The sequence below is a fragment of the Echeneis naucrates genome, chromosome 16 (assembly GCF_900963305.1).
Source record: "Echeneis naucrates chromosome 16, fEcheNa1.1, whole genome shotgun sequence".
NCBI classification, from domain to species: domain Eukaryota; kingdom Metazoa; phylum Chordata; class Actinopteri; order Carangiformes; family Echeneidae; genus Echeneis; species Echeneis naucrates.
The window spans coordinates 15,976,791-15,994,039 of NC_042526.1; the positions used below are offsets into that span (position 1 = coordinate 15,976,791).

General features: G+C 40.1%; 1 protein-coding gene across 1 annotated transcript in view; it reads left to right on the top strand.

The window, feature by feature from the left end:
- The window catches only part of LOC115056863 (pleckstrin homology domain-containing family A member 5), a 97,613-nt gene that overhangs the window by 65,621 nt on the left and 14,743 nt on the right, over nucleotides 1–17,249 (top strand). The window contains exons 12-19 of the mRNA XM_029523629.1: nucleotides 5,815–5,935; nucleotides 6,046–6,150; nucleotides 8,515–8,587; nucleotides 11,396–11,496; nucleotides 12,734–12,849; nucleotides 14,287–14,784; nucleotides 15,797–16,277; nucleotides 16,795–16,878. Of these exons, the coding sequence (XP_029379489.1) occupies nucleotides 5,815–5,935; nucleotides 6,046–6,150; nucleotides 8,515–8,587; nucleotides 11,396–11,496; nucleotides 12,734–12,849; nucleotides 14,287–14,784; nucleotides 15,797–16,277; nucleotides 16,795–16,878 (1,579 nt within the window). The remainder of the gene's footprint in view (nucleotides 1–5,814; nucleotides 5,936–6,045; nucleotides 6,151–8,514; nucleotides 8,588–11,395; nucleotides 11,497–12,733; nucleotides 12,850–14,286; nucleotides 14,785–15,796; nucleotides 16,278–16,794; nucleotides 16,879–17,249) is intronic.

Consider the following 17,249-nt stretch of genomic DNA (forward strand, 5'->3'; position numbering starts at 1 on the left):
CTCTCTATTAACTACTTCCTCAGTTATCTATCTTCATAACAAATTCCTTGTAAATGAGACAAACATTTTCCGCATGGACATTTTACTTTTTCCATTTCTAATATTTCTATATTTTTGACAATGTGCCTTGTATGAATAAAGGTTGACAACATAAACCCTTGTTATTATGTACACATCAGCTGGTGGTAAGATCATTTTTCTCGGTTCCCTCTTCTTGACTGGGGCAAAAGTTCACAGCATTTTCATTTGTTATAAGTACAAGGATTTGTCTAACTTTGTTATGTCCATGTGATCATCTTGTTTTTTAGCATAACAGTCATCACATGTCTGCCCACATGACAGGAGTCTTGGCCAGTCATCATGAACTTTCAGTTCAAGGAGAACAGCTCTTTTAATCTGTTGTGATAAACTTTTAGTTTTTGTTTGCCTCATGATTTTTCAGATTGTACCCACCTGTAACTTTGAAACCATGCTGATAGGTTGCTATAGTGTTGACAGAGTCACGTACTGTACTCTGTTCAGATGCTTACAGGATGTCAAACAGGAAAAAAGAAGTTAGACACCGTTATGTAGATTTTGCCTTCTTTATAGTTGATTCACTGTGTCGGTGTCTTAATTTCTTAGTGTACCAGGCTGTTTACACTAGCCTCAACTTTTACTGTCGCACTACTGTAATTGTGACATACATACAGTATATTAGCTCCACTTAGTTTAGACCTCTGATTGCCAGTATAACTGCTGTCAATTATTTTATCCATGCTTGAATGTGAATTGAAAGCTAATCAAGGATGAATTCCTTGGGGCCCATCGTGGGCACCGGTTTCTGGAATCAGAGTGCAGGTTTTAGTATGATAGGGCTGTTCCTGTCTCACCAAATTCTTATAAACTGCATTTCGTTCGGAAGGGATTGAATAATTGTAAAATTGTCGTGAAGAAGCTTGTTGTGCCAGAACTGTCGCACCACACTCTCTTGACACATTCCTCCCCTCGCTGTGTTATTCTCACATCTCTGCTGTTTCTTGCTCTGAGAGAAGCAGCATGCCAGTGCAAAACGATATCTAATTTCGCCATTGGTGTTTTTTGATTGTGGGATAAGCCAGAAAATCAATATATAGCAGAAAAATAGATAAAGGCTGATAAACCTACAACTTGACTAATTGTTATATTTTCTTTTATTGGAGTGCATTTGTCAAACAGTTGGCTGTGTTTTGGCAAAAGTAATAAGGATGAAAGTCTTTACACAAGATGATTAATAAAAGGCAAAGACGGCTTTAAGCTGCTAAAAGGATAAAGAGACCAGGCTAAAATCCACAGCCTAATCTATTCTGCACTACAAGTAAATCCAAACCAAAAAACTTAAATTTGACATTATGGCATTATTTTAGCATATAATTTTGTATAACATGTGAAGAACATGACCACAGTCCACCTCAAGACATAATATACAGTGTATGTACTATGAAACACTTAACAATGCAACCACAAGGAAATATGAGTAATAAAACCTGGAGTTTTATTTGACTAACCTGATTTGACGTGGCAAGTAGTCATTTCCACTTTGAAATTTGAGTTTCATTGCAGTCTAGGAAGAAAGGACGAGGGTTTGCTTACAGATCAGCTTAAAAGAAAGGCAAGAGTGTCTGTTCCACCTACAGTGTTAGGATAGTTGGTAATGACAGACACAATACTTCTATATAGATAAAGCAAAACTTTGTCGACCTCGAATACAGCATCATAAGAGACGGCACATACCCAGGACACCAGGTGTTTGAACTGCTGCCCTCTGGTAGGAGATTCTGGGTGCTGAAGTCTTGAACAAACAGGCTCAGGAACAATTTTTACAACAGGGCGATAGCAATAGTCAATCATTTAATCATTTAATCATTTAATGGCTACATGTAATTTTATACCACAGTGTAATTTTCATGGTAGTGTCATGTATTTCATGATGTATATAATTTATTGTTACTTATTAATTTGCTTTTTATTGACCGAAGTGGGCTGCACCCCAGTTTCGTTGCATTTTAGTGCAATTGTGTTGTATTAAAACATCAGATCAGTGAGTGAGCCTCTGTCCATTTCCCAGTTCAATGTGGCACTTTAGTTTTGTGGCATTTGTACATAACCCTCAACATGGCAGAAACTGAGCTGTGCTGTACATGTCACTGCTGAAGTCATCCCTCAGTCCTGTCTTTGACATGGGCCTTCACCCATCTTGGTGAATGTCAGCCTCAGCATGTCGCCAGCATTACTGAACATGTGTGGGCCTATTTTTAGTGGCCGCATGATCATGTGAAGGCTAACAGAGGAAATATGTAGAACTCACATATACAACATGTTAACCAAAACATTGTGTGACTTTGTCTACAAGAAGGAAAGTTACTTAAGGAGGACTCAGTGCAGCATATACCATAGGACATCGTTCTGTTGTGTTTGTCTAAGCCCTTATAATAAACACCTAACCATAGGAAGATCATCATTCACTTTTTCCTGAACTGAAGGTCAAGTTGAGCACAGAACTGTTGGATGACCCTTTTAAAATCTCCATCATTCAATTCTCTTTGTTGGTAGTTTACTGATTTCCTTGGAAGCTTTGAATCTGCTCTTCTGTGTGGTTGCCATGTTCTTACAAAAAGTCTCTTTATATTCAGGCTGAATGCATCGATGATGATCATTAACTGCTTTATGACACAAGGGTCAGTTAAGTCCTTTAGCTTGTTTTGATGACCTCTCAGAGACTTTGACTTTTTGAACACCCTACAACCTTTGTCCCTTATGGAATCATGGACTGTATGAACCTCCATTAAGCAACTGTTCTGACATTGTTCCTGAGGCTTTTGGTCATTAACAAGGAAATGGGTCAGGATCGCTGCCAAACAAGTTTGGAAAGAAGTTTCCAAAGTCTTTTTTCTTTAAAAATGCTTTAAAAATGGTCATTTTAAAATGCACTCCAAACCACTTAGTGTATGATAGGATCATACAGACATTATACAACATTTACAAAAACATGCAATTTATAGTATGAACACAGAAAAACACGTATAAATACATTGAAGCAGTTTCTCTTAAATATAATGTTTCACGTTATGCCTAATTAAAATCAAGTAGCAGTATAAAGCTATTAAATGTGCGACTGGATACAGTCCTTATTCCTGAGGCAGCACTTTCATCTCACAGTGAGCAGGGTATGAGTTGATTAGTCAGACTCTGTGTGTGGAGTTGGCCTGTTCTGTGTGTCAGTGTAAATGTACTTCTTGGTCTTTTTGAGCAGACCAAATGCATGTAGGTTATTATTGATCAACTGAACACACTAAGCTGTGGGTCAGAGTAAGTCTGGTTATCAGCCTATGATGGGCATGCAGTCCATCAGGTATCTGCAGTTGGGTTAGGGTTCGTCAGTAGAATAACAGGATATGCATATGTGGCTCCTTCAGGCTTAGATTTAAGTTATTTATGTTGTTTTGTTGACAAGTTTCAAATACAAAGTTAGATGTTACTTGGCAGGTAATTTATTGTGTATCATTGATATGTTGATACAACTAATGCTCTGTGTGTACATGGAAATCAAATCTTTTATGGGCTACTGCTGTTAGTGGATAAGCACCAACTAAAACAAAAAGAAATAGTAAAATGAGACTCAAAACATCATGCTGTGGATACAGACAGTGACATAATCCATGTTGAATTTCATGTGAGCTGTGCAGCTAAAGCCAGTTAGAGTGCAGTCTCATGTCAAAATACAGATGTGAAGTAATTGGTGGTGTTCATTGCGTGTGTGCATTTTATTGACTACTTCAAGTGGTTGAAAAATATACAGTGAAGAGGCACAGACAGGGAGAAAGTTAGCCTCTGAATTTTTTATTACCAAAATGTTATTCCCATTTACTTTATTATCAAAGTAAGTCCATGCTGTCCCAACAGCATGGCAGTTTAGTAGTTTTAGCCACCAAGTGACTCAACACTTAGGGCAGGAATAAAATTTATCACAATGTGAAACTTACTCGTTTTCCATCTACTGCTCTTCCTTTATCTGCTGAAATAATGCTGCAATCATTTGTCTACATTGTGTCCAACATGATTCAATATTTAGTACAACCTGTTTTATATTAAGTTATTATTGCTCCACTGATATAATTTTTTCTACAATAAAAAATTCCTAAAATATTCCTAATTACTCCAATTACAGCACTACAAAATTTCAGTTTTGTATTGAAGCATAATTTGTCCTATTGCTGTTTAGCCATCTATTGTCACAGGCCGACTCTGGCCAAGGCAGCTTTTTTATCACATTCACTGACTTCAATTTGACTTATGTGTAGATTGATTATCTGACTGAGAGCATGCGAATGGTCTGTTGGTTAAATAGACCAAAGTCTTTGTTAAAACAAAGTCAGTTCGTTTTGTCCGTCCACTCCCAGTCCTTGTTTTGATGTCAGCGCACAATTGATTATGGTTCTCTAAGGATTTAGCCTGTCACCAGAAGTGCTGAAAGTCCTTAGAGCTAATTTTCTGGAGAGAACTCATTAGACGCAGAAGGCATATCTCAGTAGCAACTCATCACTGCACAATCAGCTGTTTTGAAGTAGTAAGTTGAAAACTGTGTCCTCCTCATCTCAAGAGAACATTAGTCACCTACTTTATGACTTCCCTGATGGTGTCCTACAAAACCTCCACTCAGAACCCAATGAAAATCTCCTTTTAATACAGCATAGAAAATCAGTAGGTATAAGTTCAGAATAATAACATGCCCCTCAGCCTTAACTTGTATTATGAATAGAGTTAAGACACAGGCAGATTGGAATTTTTTTGTTTTGGCATTTTTCTGAAAGCTCTGCAAATAGTATCAGTCCTGAGCTGCACAGGAATGAACATTTTGTGTGTGTGTTGGCTGCTGGTGTGGGATGAACTGATGCTATCCCTTGTGATCCCTTTTCCCTGTCTATGCACCTTCAGCTAACAGCATGAAATCTGAATTGTTCAAAAAATGTCAAAAAAATTCAAAAAAAAAATTGACCCTGAGTTTCTTTTTTTCTTTCAGTGTTATTTACCATATACTGTGCTGGTGTCCAGCTGATTGATTGAAAGACTGAAATAGGTGGTACAAACCAATGTAAAGTACCTATGGATAGTGGTTGGATTTCATTATTATTCATTCCTCATTTGTATAGGATTGGACCACGTAATTTGAAGTCTTAACAATGTTGGACTATTGATGAGAGGTATAGATGGGAGATTTTGCAGCGCTTGGTTGGCTGTTTCCTTCCTTAGTCACTGACCTGAAACCAGTATATCTCAGAGATTACACTTTTTCACTGCTGCAGTATTTCTGCTCTACTCTGGTTTTCCTGTCTTGTTCCCTCTAGACCAACACCGTTGTTCCCTTCCTAAGAATGTGGGGCATCTCCATTGGCATAAGGTGTTCTGTCTTATAGCGAATGTATGAAACTACATTATTATTGTTAAATATGCTTTCAACATTGGCTCTAAAGAAAAAAAGAAACCCAAAACATTTAAGAGACATCCTGATAAGACTCACTGCTGCAACTGCTGCATTCCAGTCTATTTGAAGCTGTTGGATAACTGGAAATGTATTTACATGTATCTACAGTGACATGGTGGGAGTAATTGGTTTGATTTATGCCCATGTTGAGATCTCATTATAACAGCGTTTGAACTTGAAATGAGTGATAGGGGAGCAGATAATGAAGGCAGATCTTTCCCATTCTTTGTCTTTTATCAAGGTCATTCTGTGTGTATTTCTGATGGCTTGTCTATGTGCTTTGACATCCTCTGCTTTTTTAAAATTTTTTTTAGATCTGCCTCCAAAGTGCCAGCGAATGAGAAGAAGGAACGAGAAGTAAAAACCATGAGTGAGGCCTCCAACTACAAAGGCGGCTCGGACTGTGCCGCAAACCTCAGTAGCCCAGCTGGAAGAGTGAGTGACTCACATGATTATCATAGAATTGTCATTCATGACCTTTAGGTCAGTTTTTGTGGCTCGAGGTCACTTCTCTTCACTTCTTTTCTTTTTATAATGTTTTCTAGCCCTCAAGACCTTCTAAAAAAGTTCATAATTTTGGGAAGAGATCCAATTCTATCAGGAGGAATCCAAGTGCCCCAGTAATCAAGAGAAACTGGCTTTATAAACAGGTATTCAAGAGTATATGACTTCCAAGTAAAACTTCAAATCAAGCTCAATCAATCATAAAAGGTACTGTGAAGCAAATCAACTGTAAGATATTAAAACATTCTGGTGGTGTGGCTCTGGGGATTTCTGGCTTTCATGCCTATCGAAGAATTTTCATTGTGAGTTTCGTGTTTACTGCTAACTAGCACACATTAGTGAAGATTGTTAACATGGTACTAGCTAAGTGGTAGTATTTTAATACTGTCAGTGTGGGCTTTGTGATCCGGCCTTTGAAGTTAGCTTTGGTTCCTGCTGGGCATACATACAGTCACAGAGCTGCGCTAACTTTGACATCTTTTTGTGGGTTTTTTTTAAAGAAAATACAAAACAAATTAGAGCAAAAGAAACAAATAGTAGGATCGATTTTACAATTTATTTATAGCACAGAAAAAAGGAATTATGCATCATGGTGAAAATGAGAAAAAATATTGATAATCTTATTATCGCTAAGTTGTTCTCTATGCTCAGTGACGATGCTAGACTCTAGGGGGCCTCAGGTAAAGAATACTCATCAAAACCCTACACACCCCAAATCCCTCATGGACAAACTAGATTTTCCTCACATATGTCAGATAATCCAGTTTATGGAATATTCCATGAATATGTACACACGAAAGATGCAAACTACAGCAATCATCAGGGGTCCTACTTAGTGGCGTTTTGAGGCAGCAGTACAGTATATATACATATACATTTGTTTTTTGAAGCACTTTCCTTCATTTTATCCGAAGAATGTGCTGCTTACTCTGTCTCTGTATCCTGTAACATTTTCAGCAAAAGCCCTAAAATGAGCATAAAGGGAGGTTTTTGATGTCTTACAAGATCTGAGCATTTCTCTGACCAGTGTTTCTGCTCAGCTAGTCAACCAGCATGGGCAGTGGTTAAATACCAATCCTTCATCACTGTTCCCTGCTTTTATTAGAGCAAGTGAAAAGGGGATGCTTGAGGCAGCTCTTGGTCAGACAGGGCTCACTCATGCTTCCTTAGTGGGAGACTCATTTAGTTTTGATTGCAACCTCCAGGCACAGATTTGTACACAGACGATCGCCTCCTTTGGTGTATCTGCCAGCTGCTATTTCTTTGGGGACCTCAATCGAGGTGATGTAGATCAAACTAAAGACTCTGCTACCCTGAATAGAAGCTGGATTTCCACTTTTATTTTCTTGCCTCATTGAAACCTTGGAGCTATTGAAGTCCTTGGCTGAGGGAAAAGCTCCAGCCCCTTACTCAATCTACTGGGAGAACAAAATGCCAAAGTGACTGATATGATTTGAGAAAGCCTAATCTTTCTCTTCCTGTCTGAGCTGAGGAAGATCTGACAGGACTTTTGATAAAGTTTATTTGTAAAACATGTAAAATGAGTGGTTAAAACTGCGAAGAGATGGTGGTAAATGAGTGGATGCAAGAAAGTAAAATCGTATAGTTTTCTTCCTTATAAACATATTGAACAGCATCTGGTATTATACATTTTTTTTTGCTACTAATGTGTTAAACATGCTGCTTCACAGAGCTGAATTTCCATTTAAAGTAAACTGCAGCCCACTTACCATTTGACCATAATGACAGAGTTGTTGAGGTCTCTCCCCCCCATTTGTCTCTGGTTGGAATCTACTAGTAAGGCCCCTGCTCAAGTTTTCCTATTAAGCAAACAGCTATAAAGCACCTTTTCCTTACCCTTCATCCTTTTCAAGGAGTGGACAAAAAGTCCCCAAAAGCCCATTTGATCATAGCATTGTGATACTGAAGTACAACCTCTAGCAAATGAGGTTTATTTTTGTTGGTCACTGAGTAACATGCTCTTGTTTAAAAGTGAAAGCTTGTTATTAGGTTGAAAATATAGCAGAGTACTTTCATTATGCGTATTTCATACCAGTAATCAAATGTTTCCCCTGAGTGAAATAAATAACCCACAATCCAGAAGGAGGAATATGTAAAATATTAGTAGTAACAACAGGGCAAATTCCACACAGGCTCTTATTATTCAATTGTTTTTACACAAAATATCAAATTACGAATGACAGAATGTTCATGTAAGTATTTTATACTGCCATATAGAGGAAAACATACATGTACAGACAAAAAAAGCGAGAAAATCAAATATCAAATGCAAATGCAAAGATAATGTCCGTATCCTGTGAATCTCTTAAGCCATATACAGCAAACAGTATATATGGAAGGAATTCAATTAAGTCTATGAGAGGAGATGAGGGAAGGCTAGGAAGAACTGTAATTTCACCAACCAGCCAGCACATACATCAAAAACTGCATCTAACACAGCACACTTGTACATGGTGTAAGTCTTCCCTGTTGTTCTGGTGTCTTTGTAGGACAGCACAGGGATGAAACTGTGGAAAAAGAGGTGGTTTGTCCTTTCTGACCTGTGTCTCTTCTACTACAGGGGTGAGTCCTATCCTCTCATCTAACAACACATTTCATTAGTATGGCATTGCTTACAATAATACATTTTAATTAGTAGTTCAGCGAGATTTGGGGCCCTTCAAACTACAAACGGTGCTTTTGCTGATTATTAATGTATTGGGATCGAGTTCTGTACGCTAAGCAGCCTCTTAGGACTGAATGGAGGAAAAAAAAAGCATCCATTCTGAGTCCACCATATATTAAACATATCCAGCTTTCAATTCTCATTCCTGCTTCTTCACACTCAGCTGCAAACCAATCCACTGAGCGCTGTGGATCTTTTGGCCAGTGGTGCCAAAAGGACCACATCATCCGCAAAACGCAACAATGCGATCCTTCGGCTATTGACCTGCAACCCCTCACCATAGCTTTGCATTGAAATCCTGTCCATGAATGTCGCAAACTTAAGCAGAGATAAGGCACAGCTGTGATGGAGGCCAACACCAACTGGAAATGAGTCTCACTTACTGCTGAGTATCTGCACTCAGCTCTCGCTTTGGGCATGTAGGGATCGGATGGCCCTCAAAAGTGACCCCTTCACCCCATACTCCCTCAGCACCTCCCACAGAACATCCTGGGGAACCCAGTCATATACCAAAGTACATGTGGACTGGGAGATTGTATTCCAGGCCCCTTCAAGGGTCCCTGTGAGAGTAAAGAGCTGGTTCATTACTCCACGATGACGACGGAATCTGCATTGGTCCTCTTCAATCTGGGGTTTGACAACTACCCTAGAGTAGATTCTTCTGAGGAGGCTGATGCCTCTGCAATTGGCACACACCCTCTGGTCCCCCATTTTGAAGTGAGGGACCACCACCTTGGTTTGCTACTTCTTTGGCACCGTCCATGCAATGTTGAAAATCCCATGAAAGATAAAGGAAGGAAACCGGGGGCTGCGTCTGGAGCCAGGCCACGTGGGTATAGCACGAAAGAGTGACATTGACACTTACCCTCCCCCATCTTGTGTCCCTGCCATCTGCGTGAGAAACTGCTGGGGTTGGGCCTGCTGCCATATAGGTGGCAGTGATGGTGAGGAGCCTCAGCGACCCAGACCTGGGCAACAGAGGCTGGCTCTGTGGATGGGGAATGCCACCTCTCTGGTGGGGGAGGAGTCGGAGCTTGTGTGTGAGGTTGAGCGCTACCAGATGGATCTGGTGGGCCCTTGCTCCACGCATAGGCTGGGCTCTGGATCCAAAATCCTGGGTAGGGGCTGGACATTATTCTTCTGCGGAGTTGCCAAGGGCTTGAGGCGCCAGACCGGTGTGGGGGGGGGACTTAAGTCTTAAAGAAAGTCTTAAACAAAGGTCCAGAGATGAATAGTGCTCTTCTTTATGCCAGTTGCATGCTTTTATAAATCTTGGATTGTGATACATCAAATGCAAATTATCCTGCTAATATTTATAGATCTTCCTCTAATCTTCCTCTGATTCCACATCACAGATTAGTCATGTTTGAGGTCTTTATATGATTATTATCTTTAGTAAAGACAACCCATGTTTTCCTAACCAAATAATTGGATGTTCCACTTTGATTGAAGGGGACCTTAATGTTTAGTTGGTCACTATGTCTGTCATCAGTCCAGGCCAAGTCCAGTTTAAAGGTATTCCATTAAATAATTTAAATCTGTCTGTCCCTATGACTATTCCACTTTGATACTGTTGCACCATAGGAACATGTTTGCAAGTGTTGAACGGATCTTTTTTATAAGCTGCTATTGACTGACCTGCCTTTGAATGGACATTTCAGCACTTTCATGCGCTACTAATGTTCTCATCAAATATTGACACAGCTGTGTCCTGGAAATGTTGGAAAAAAAATGAAGAAAAAAACCCCACTCTGAATCAGTGAAGTAAGCCTTTCATGGCGCAAGTCCACATATGATACTGGCCTCTGCCCACTTGATGTGGATACAGTCATCATTTCTGCTGATCAGGATGATATATAGTCCATGTTATTTCTGGTGTCTGCCAGTGCTGTCGTCTTCTTTCCAGCCATTGAATGACAAAAGCCACAGACAACAGCAGACCCAAAGGCTTTATCCAGGCGGACATGCTGAGAGACTGTATCCATCAGCAGTGAGTGGGCTGAGAGGTCATGAACTTCACTGCCCCTCGGCTAACTGTTGCAGTTGTCAGACTATTGCTTCGTTGTCAAGAACTCCCACAATGTTTGGCGACCGTTCGTAGTGTTTGTGTGTATTTTAAAGACACACAAACACTCGTTGATGAGGGGCCAGTGGGTTGAGGCGTCACCAGTGCCGATGAAATGATTGATCTATCGGTTCTTCAGACCTCAAAGAATGACTGGCTATAAGGTAGTCCAATCGAAGTGCAGCTACCGTTTACTCCCCATACATGGTGAACCTTGCCTGCTCAAGTTACTACGGGTGTGTGTTAAGTTAACACCAGCACTCTAACGCAAACATTCTTGAATCCTAAGAAAACAGAGCAAACACATTTTTGGGATGGGAGCAGTGACTGCTTGATGGATTTACATTGCATAGCTTTGGGTAAGCAGTGCAGATTGCTTATGTTAAACTGGGAGGTTATGACATTTTCGACATAAAACTCTGGACTAGATCTAACCCCCCCGTGGGGAATGCTTTATAGTCAAAAAGGTGCCCTGTCTGCTAATTTAAAGAGGATTAGGGCTGTCCGCTTTTATAAGACATTGAATCAATGCAAGTCCTTTTGACAATGCTTTTTATCACAAACAACCTGGTTCTTTTGCCTTTGCTAATTTAATCTAAACAGAATAGTCCTGAATAAATTGTGTCAACTTAATTTACAGATGAAAAAGAGGAGGGGATACTAGGCAGCATCCTCCTACCAAGCTTTCATATATCTATGCTGTCTGTGGATGATCACATCAACAGAAAATATGCCTTCAAGGTCAGTACTTCATTTCATTCCTGTCAAACTTATTTTGATGCCACATTTTATGTGAGTACATTGAGAGTTGAGAAAAATGCAGCATCAATTGTAGTTTTAGGGGAAAACAAATGAAATAAAAGGATGAGAGATGAAAGTAGGAAATAATTTTGATCACAGTTTGTTGAGCCGGTGAGTAGTTTTAAATATATTATGTACAATGTTGTCTCAAGCATATAAACTTGTTTTCTGCGTTCACTTTTCTTTGAACATGTTTCGTCTTTGCTTTGGAAACCGTTATCAGTTGCATGGCTGTGAATTAATACATGTCATTTTTCTAAAAATGCTTCCAAAGTAAAGAAAAACCAAGGAAACACATGGCAGCTGCCAGCCACATCCTGTGCTGTGGTATGAGAGGATTTTAATACTTACTACCCCAAGTTACTGGGCAACAAGAATATTTTATGGGATCCCAGTGGTGTGTACAGTATTTGACTGTGGGTCCTTCATAAACCCTAAGAGACAACAGAGTTGTCCTGCCAAGTACAGCCAAATACAGACGCCCGAGAGTCTGCTCAAGGTCTCTCCAACCACACAGCCCACTGCTTTTCCAGCTTAGATTCAGTGAGTTGAGGTAGAGCAGCGCACAACCTCTTCAGTTTACAGTGATTATCTTGAGAATGGAGAATTGTGAACTTCTTCTGTCTCTTGTTTTTGAGGTTGAAATGTCCATGTCATTAAAAGTTACTTGCTTCTTAACATTATTCTGATATGATTGGAGCAATGACGGCGCTCTTTTGGTAAACAGGACATTGAGGTTATTCACTAAACATTCTGTTTTTCTCTTTCTGTGTCTGGCTTTATATTGGTTTGTTCACTGCGAGGGAACAGTGCAACAATGTGTCTGCCCTACAATGAACTGCATGGTAAGTCCAAAAGCATTGTGGCAGATTTACTGCCCTAATCTAGTGGTATGCATGAAACTCAGGTGACTCATGGTTGGCTTTATGTGATTGGTATAGATGCCTGCAGCAAGTATTCATTATTTGATAAGAAATATGTCATGTATTAACAAGTGTCCAAACAACTTTAATTAGTTCTCTTTAGTAATAAAAAATATATTATTGCAAGTGGTCTTCATTTAAGAGTCAGCGTACCTAAAATCACAGTTGTCTTGATATTTTTTTGTCCTCTTTCTTTCAGGTTACTTCCCCTGCTTCACTTCTCCAGTGTCCAATCCTGTCTATTGTCACAACAGGCAACACATCCCAACATGAGGACGTACTATTTTTGCACAGACACAGCCAAAGAAATGGAATCGTGGATGAAAGTAATGACAGATGCTGCACTTGTGCATGCAGATCCAGTCAAAAGGTTTGTAGGAACATCACTAATACAGTCATTTTATAAAAATTGTTTATTTCTTCATCCTGAATTTCTTTATTAGTATGTATACCATACACAAATATTTTTAAATCCCTCAGTTGAACCTGTCAAGTAGTTTGCCTTTGGAAGAAGTGGAAGAAGCTGTGACTTTCTTTCATGTAATGTTGTAATGTTGTTATGTTAAATGTAAATGTTGAGTTTTATTAAAGAGTAACATACATCAGAAGACCATGTGCATGTGAGCATATGTGATGCAGTAGTTCAGGGGGTGTTTTGCACAGCCACTCAAGTTATGCACAAGGATCACTGACTCATCAGGAAAGGGATTTTTCTGTCCTTAAAAAAAAAAAAAAAAAACTGTGTTAAACTCCTGTCATTTGGCAGCCTTTCTAATGCCCTCATTTTGTATGGGCGAGCAGAGGCGTAGCTGTGAAGTTCTCTGTAATTAAATGGGGCAGTAGTGCCTGAAATCCACCCAACAGTACTGTTATAAGGGACTGTGATGCGGTCACAAGATTGGCATAACAATTATAATATCTACCTAGTTATGGCAATCCTCATTTCAAATTGTCAGTGACAGTATCACAATTTTCATATTTTAAGTTGGTGGTTGGTCTTGAAGAAGAAGATACAGCAGCCAAAAGCTGATCTGTGGGGGACCCTTTTCCCTGTAAGTGTGTCTATGGCCCTTTCCAAACAAGTATGAGTAAAGGCACACAAGCATTCATAGATCTAAATATGTGCTCTATCGGGCTGGTGGAGCCACAGAAGGCTGGAGAACACATTACGTGACTAGTGCTGCTATTTAAGAGGATACAAGTGGAAACTGTGAAGGAATGCTTTCCTTGCTGCCCTCTTATTGGTAGCCCAGTGAGCAATACTGCTAAGGGGAATTTTCAGAACTTTGAAGTCGTGACCTTGAGTTGGTCTGAGGCCAAGGAGTATTGGTGTCTATTACCTCTTGAGACCTCCCTAATGACCACAGAGCTGTAGATAGTTCTACTAGAGAGGAGGTTGAGGGGAGCTGAAAATGGATTACTGGGGTCTGAGCACCAGCTTTGAGATGTGCCCCAACAGCGGCAGTGCTTTATTGGGGATATCTTATTTCCTTTTACATGCCTGGTCTCCTCTGGCAGCTGGAAGAGACATTGTGAAACTCCACCCATTTTCTCTGTACTAACCCTAACCCTTTTATTTCAGAGCTCCCCCTATTATAAGAGTTTACAAAGGTTGGGTATTAGGTATAATGTTTCTCGCATCTTTTACCAGTGACAACTATTATATTTTTACAACCAATTTTATCTAATATATTTATCATCTTTTCACCACTGCATAGATGATTTTTATCTGTCTTGATTGGTTTTGGATAACACAGATTGTTCCATTGTTCCATTAATTATTTTGCGGCCGTTCTCCTTGTCTTAGGTTAGACAACCTAATCGTGGAGCAGTGCGGACCACAAGAGATCAACCATGTGTCCAACCACAGGCCTACACTCACCCAGCCTGAAATCCAAAACAATGAACGCAACCGTGAGGTTGACCTTGAACACACTGTGACAGTCACCTCCACCATATCAGAAGAAGAGAGGAAGCAGCGAGATGCTGAACGCTATGGTTTTCAGAAGGATGGTGCAGAGCGTGAACGTCCACTCACAAAGATCAACAGTATCAAACTGCAGCCCTCTCAGGCAGAAGCTGTCAAAGCTAACATAACTTCACCACAGACTACACCTGAAATGGATGGGTCACACCAGGTTAATGGATCTGGTGATCAGTGTCTAGTTGACGGGACCAGAGTCCCTCATCAGAAAAGTCCAACCCATGAACCAGACCGCACCTTGAGTAGGACCAGCTCTATGCAACAACTTGAGCATTGGGTTCGTACCCAAAGAGGCCGTAACCAAGATGATGACACCAGGAGGTAGGTTTGATTATATTGCTGTTTATTGGACTAAAAGAAGATACATTGTGTGTCATTGTGTGATCATTATGCTGCAAAAGGAGACAATAAGCCAGAACAAGTTAGATTATTGAACATTCTACAATCTACTTGTGCAACAAGAAGAACAACTTGTCGGAACTTTGCTAAGATTGGTCTTAATCAAAGACTGCTGATTCACCTTCATCTTAAGACTGAGGGATTCTCCATAAATTACTGAGTGGTTACATGTCGGCAGATTGTTGACAGACTCAGATTTTACAAAGCTTCTTGGTCCCATTTTTTTCAAAGCTGTGTTATTTATTCAGGATTCACACACCCATCTCCAAGATTTCAACACACTGACATTACACTATTAAGTATAACAAGAAATAGATCTGGGGATAAGCAATAACTAAACACTGTTAGTGCCTGCGACTGAGAGCTGTGTGCCTGCCTGCTTGTCCATCTGTCTGTCTCCATCTGGTTGCCAAACTGGGGTTCATGTTTGGCACAACTCACAACTCTTTCCCCCTCACTCTCTCCCTGAGGAAGTTGATTTTAAGAAATGGACACACACACCTGCTTTGAAGGAGATTATTAAAGATAACACCACAACAAGACCTTGGCACTGGCCATTGTTCCTCAATTCTGCAGTCTGTAATTGTCATTGCATGCACGTCGTGAAGAATGATGTTTACTTTCCATGAAGTTATGAGCTTCAAGTTATAATTTAGTGTGTTTTTGTCTGGTGTTATTTTAAGATCATGTAGAATTTTGTAAATATGGAGACATTCGTTGTAATGCGAGAATCATTAACTCGTCAAGGTCACATATATATATATATATATATATATATATATATATATATATGCAGCAGATCTTTGCCCAAAAATTTGTAAATAATGTTATTGATTATTGACGTTCACTACACACAAGTTTTCATATGAATGAAGTCTGAAGTTGATAATATATATTCAAATTCCACGAAATGGTTGCTTTTCTCTCTCCCCAGCATCACGTCATACCAGACACTACCTAGAAACATGCCCAGCCATCGTGTGCCCTACATGCCACATTATGGAGATGGCTACCGCAGTATGCCTAGGAATAGCATGGCACACCGGGACAGCATCTGTAGTATGTCGCCATCATTGTACGACCAGGCTCTGGGTACCTCTCCGGCTGATAAGCGGCGCTCAATGCGTGATGACACCATGTGGCAACTGTATGAGTGGCAGCAGAGGCAGGCCTACACTAGGCAGCCCGGGCTCTACAGCAACATGGCCAGTCCCAAAACCATGATCAACCTGTCAGAGCATGCCGCACCAAGCCACTCCATCCCCCCCTCACCCTCCCACGGCTCCCTGTCCATGTATGGTGCATACTCTCCAATGCGAACCTACAACATGAACAACGCTCATTCTGAGGTTTCGTCCCCTGTCTACAGAAGAGACTTGAGCATTGACAGATGGCACAGGCCTCAACCCAGCAAGGTCAGTTAAGGCACAAATGCATGCTGAAGCAATAACTCAGTAGCAACTGATGGGATCACTTAGTTTTAGTAGCATCTGCCTATAGAGTTAGTTATGGTTTTCATTTCTCAGATTGTTCTTCCCTGAGATATTTGCTGCTGATTTTGTCATTATGTCATTAAACAGTAGGCAATAAGGTGGTCTTGACAGAGAAATCATTTGAAGTCCACCCACTACCCTTTTTATGTTGCATATAACTTTATAAAACGTCAAGAACAAATCCATTCTTTCTTTCTGGCGTCATTTTTGATGTTTTGAGTGACTGAAAAAAATCCCTGAAAACCCTGTACTTGTCGTGAAAAAGCTGATATCCTAAAACATAATCATATATGCACGAAATTTTGATGTCAAGATAATTAAATGCCACTATTTACTATATGTTTGTGTAAATAACGCCTCTTTGTCTCTGGGCGAGTCCTTGAATGGTTAATTCAATCAATTCAAAATGTAACTTATTTTGGTGTGCTTTTTTCTGCAGTATGCCTACACTCCTGACAGGAGGTCTATGCCTATAGGAATCCCAGTCCAGACTGTCACTTCCCAGTCTCTCCAAGGCAAAACAGTAAGTCCTAAACTTAGTCATCCCTTCTGTTAAGTGCTGTCTTCTAACTGCCCAGGTTGAGTCAGTTTACTGCTTGGTGAAAATGCAGGTCTGAACTTCTGTATTGCACCACCCAGCTATTTCATGCTTGAGTGTTATACACAGAGGGAGACAGATGAGGCTATTTTCATAACTCCACACACCGTAACCCTTTACGTCTTCCCTCTTTCTGTCCTACATTTCCTTCCAGGAAGATATTGTGACAGAGTCTAGACAGATTTAGCAGAACTCAGATGTATGTTCCAAGTGTTTGGATTTAGGGTATGTTCACTTCAGGAGCTCCTCAGACTTGCTTCACATTAGTGGAAACGTAAAAACCCTGTCACTCACAG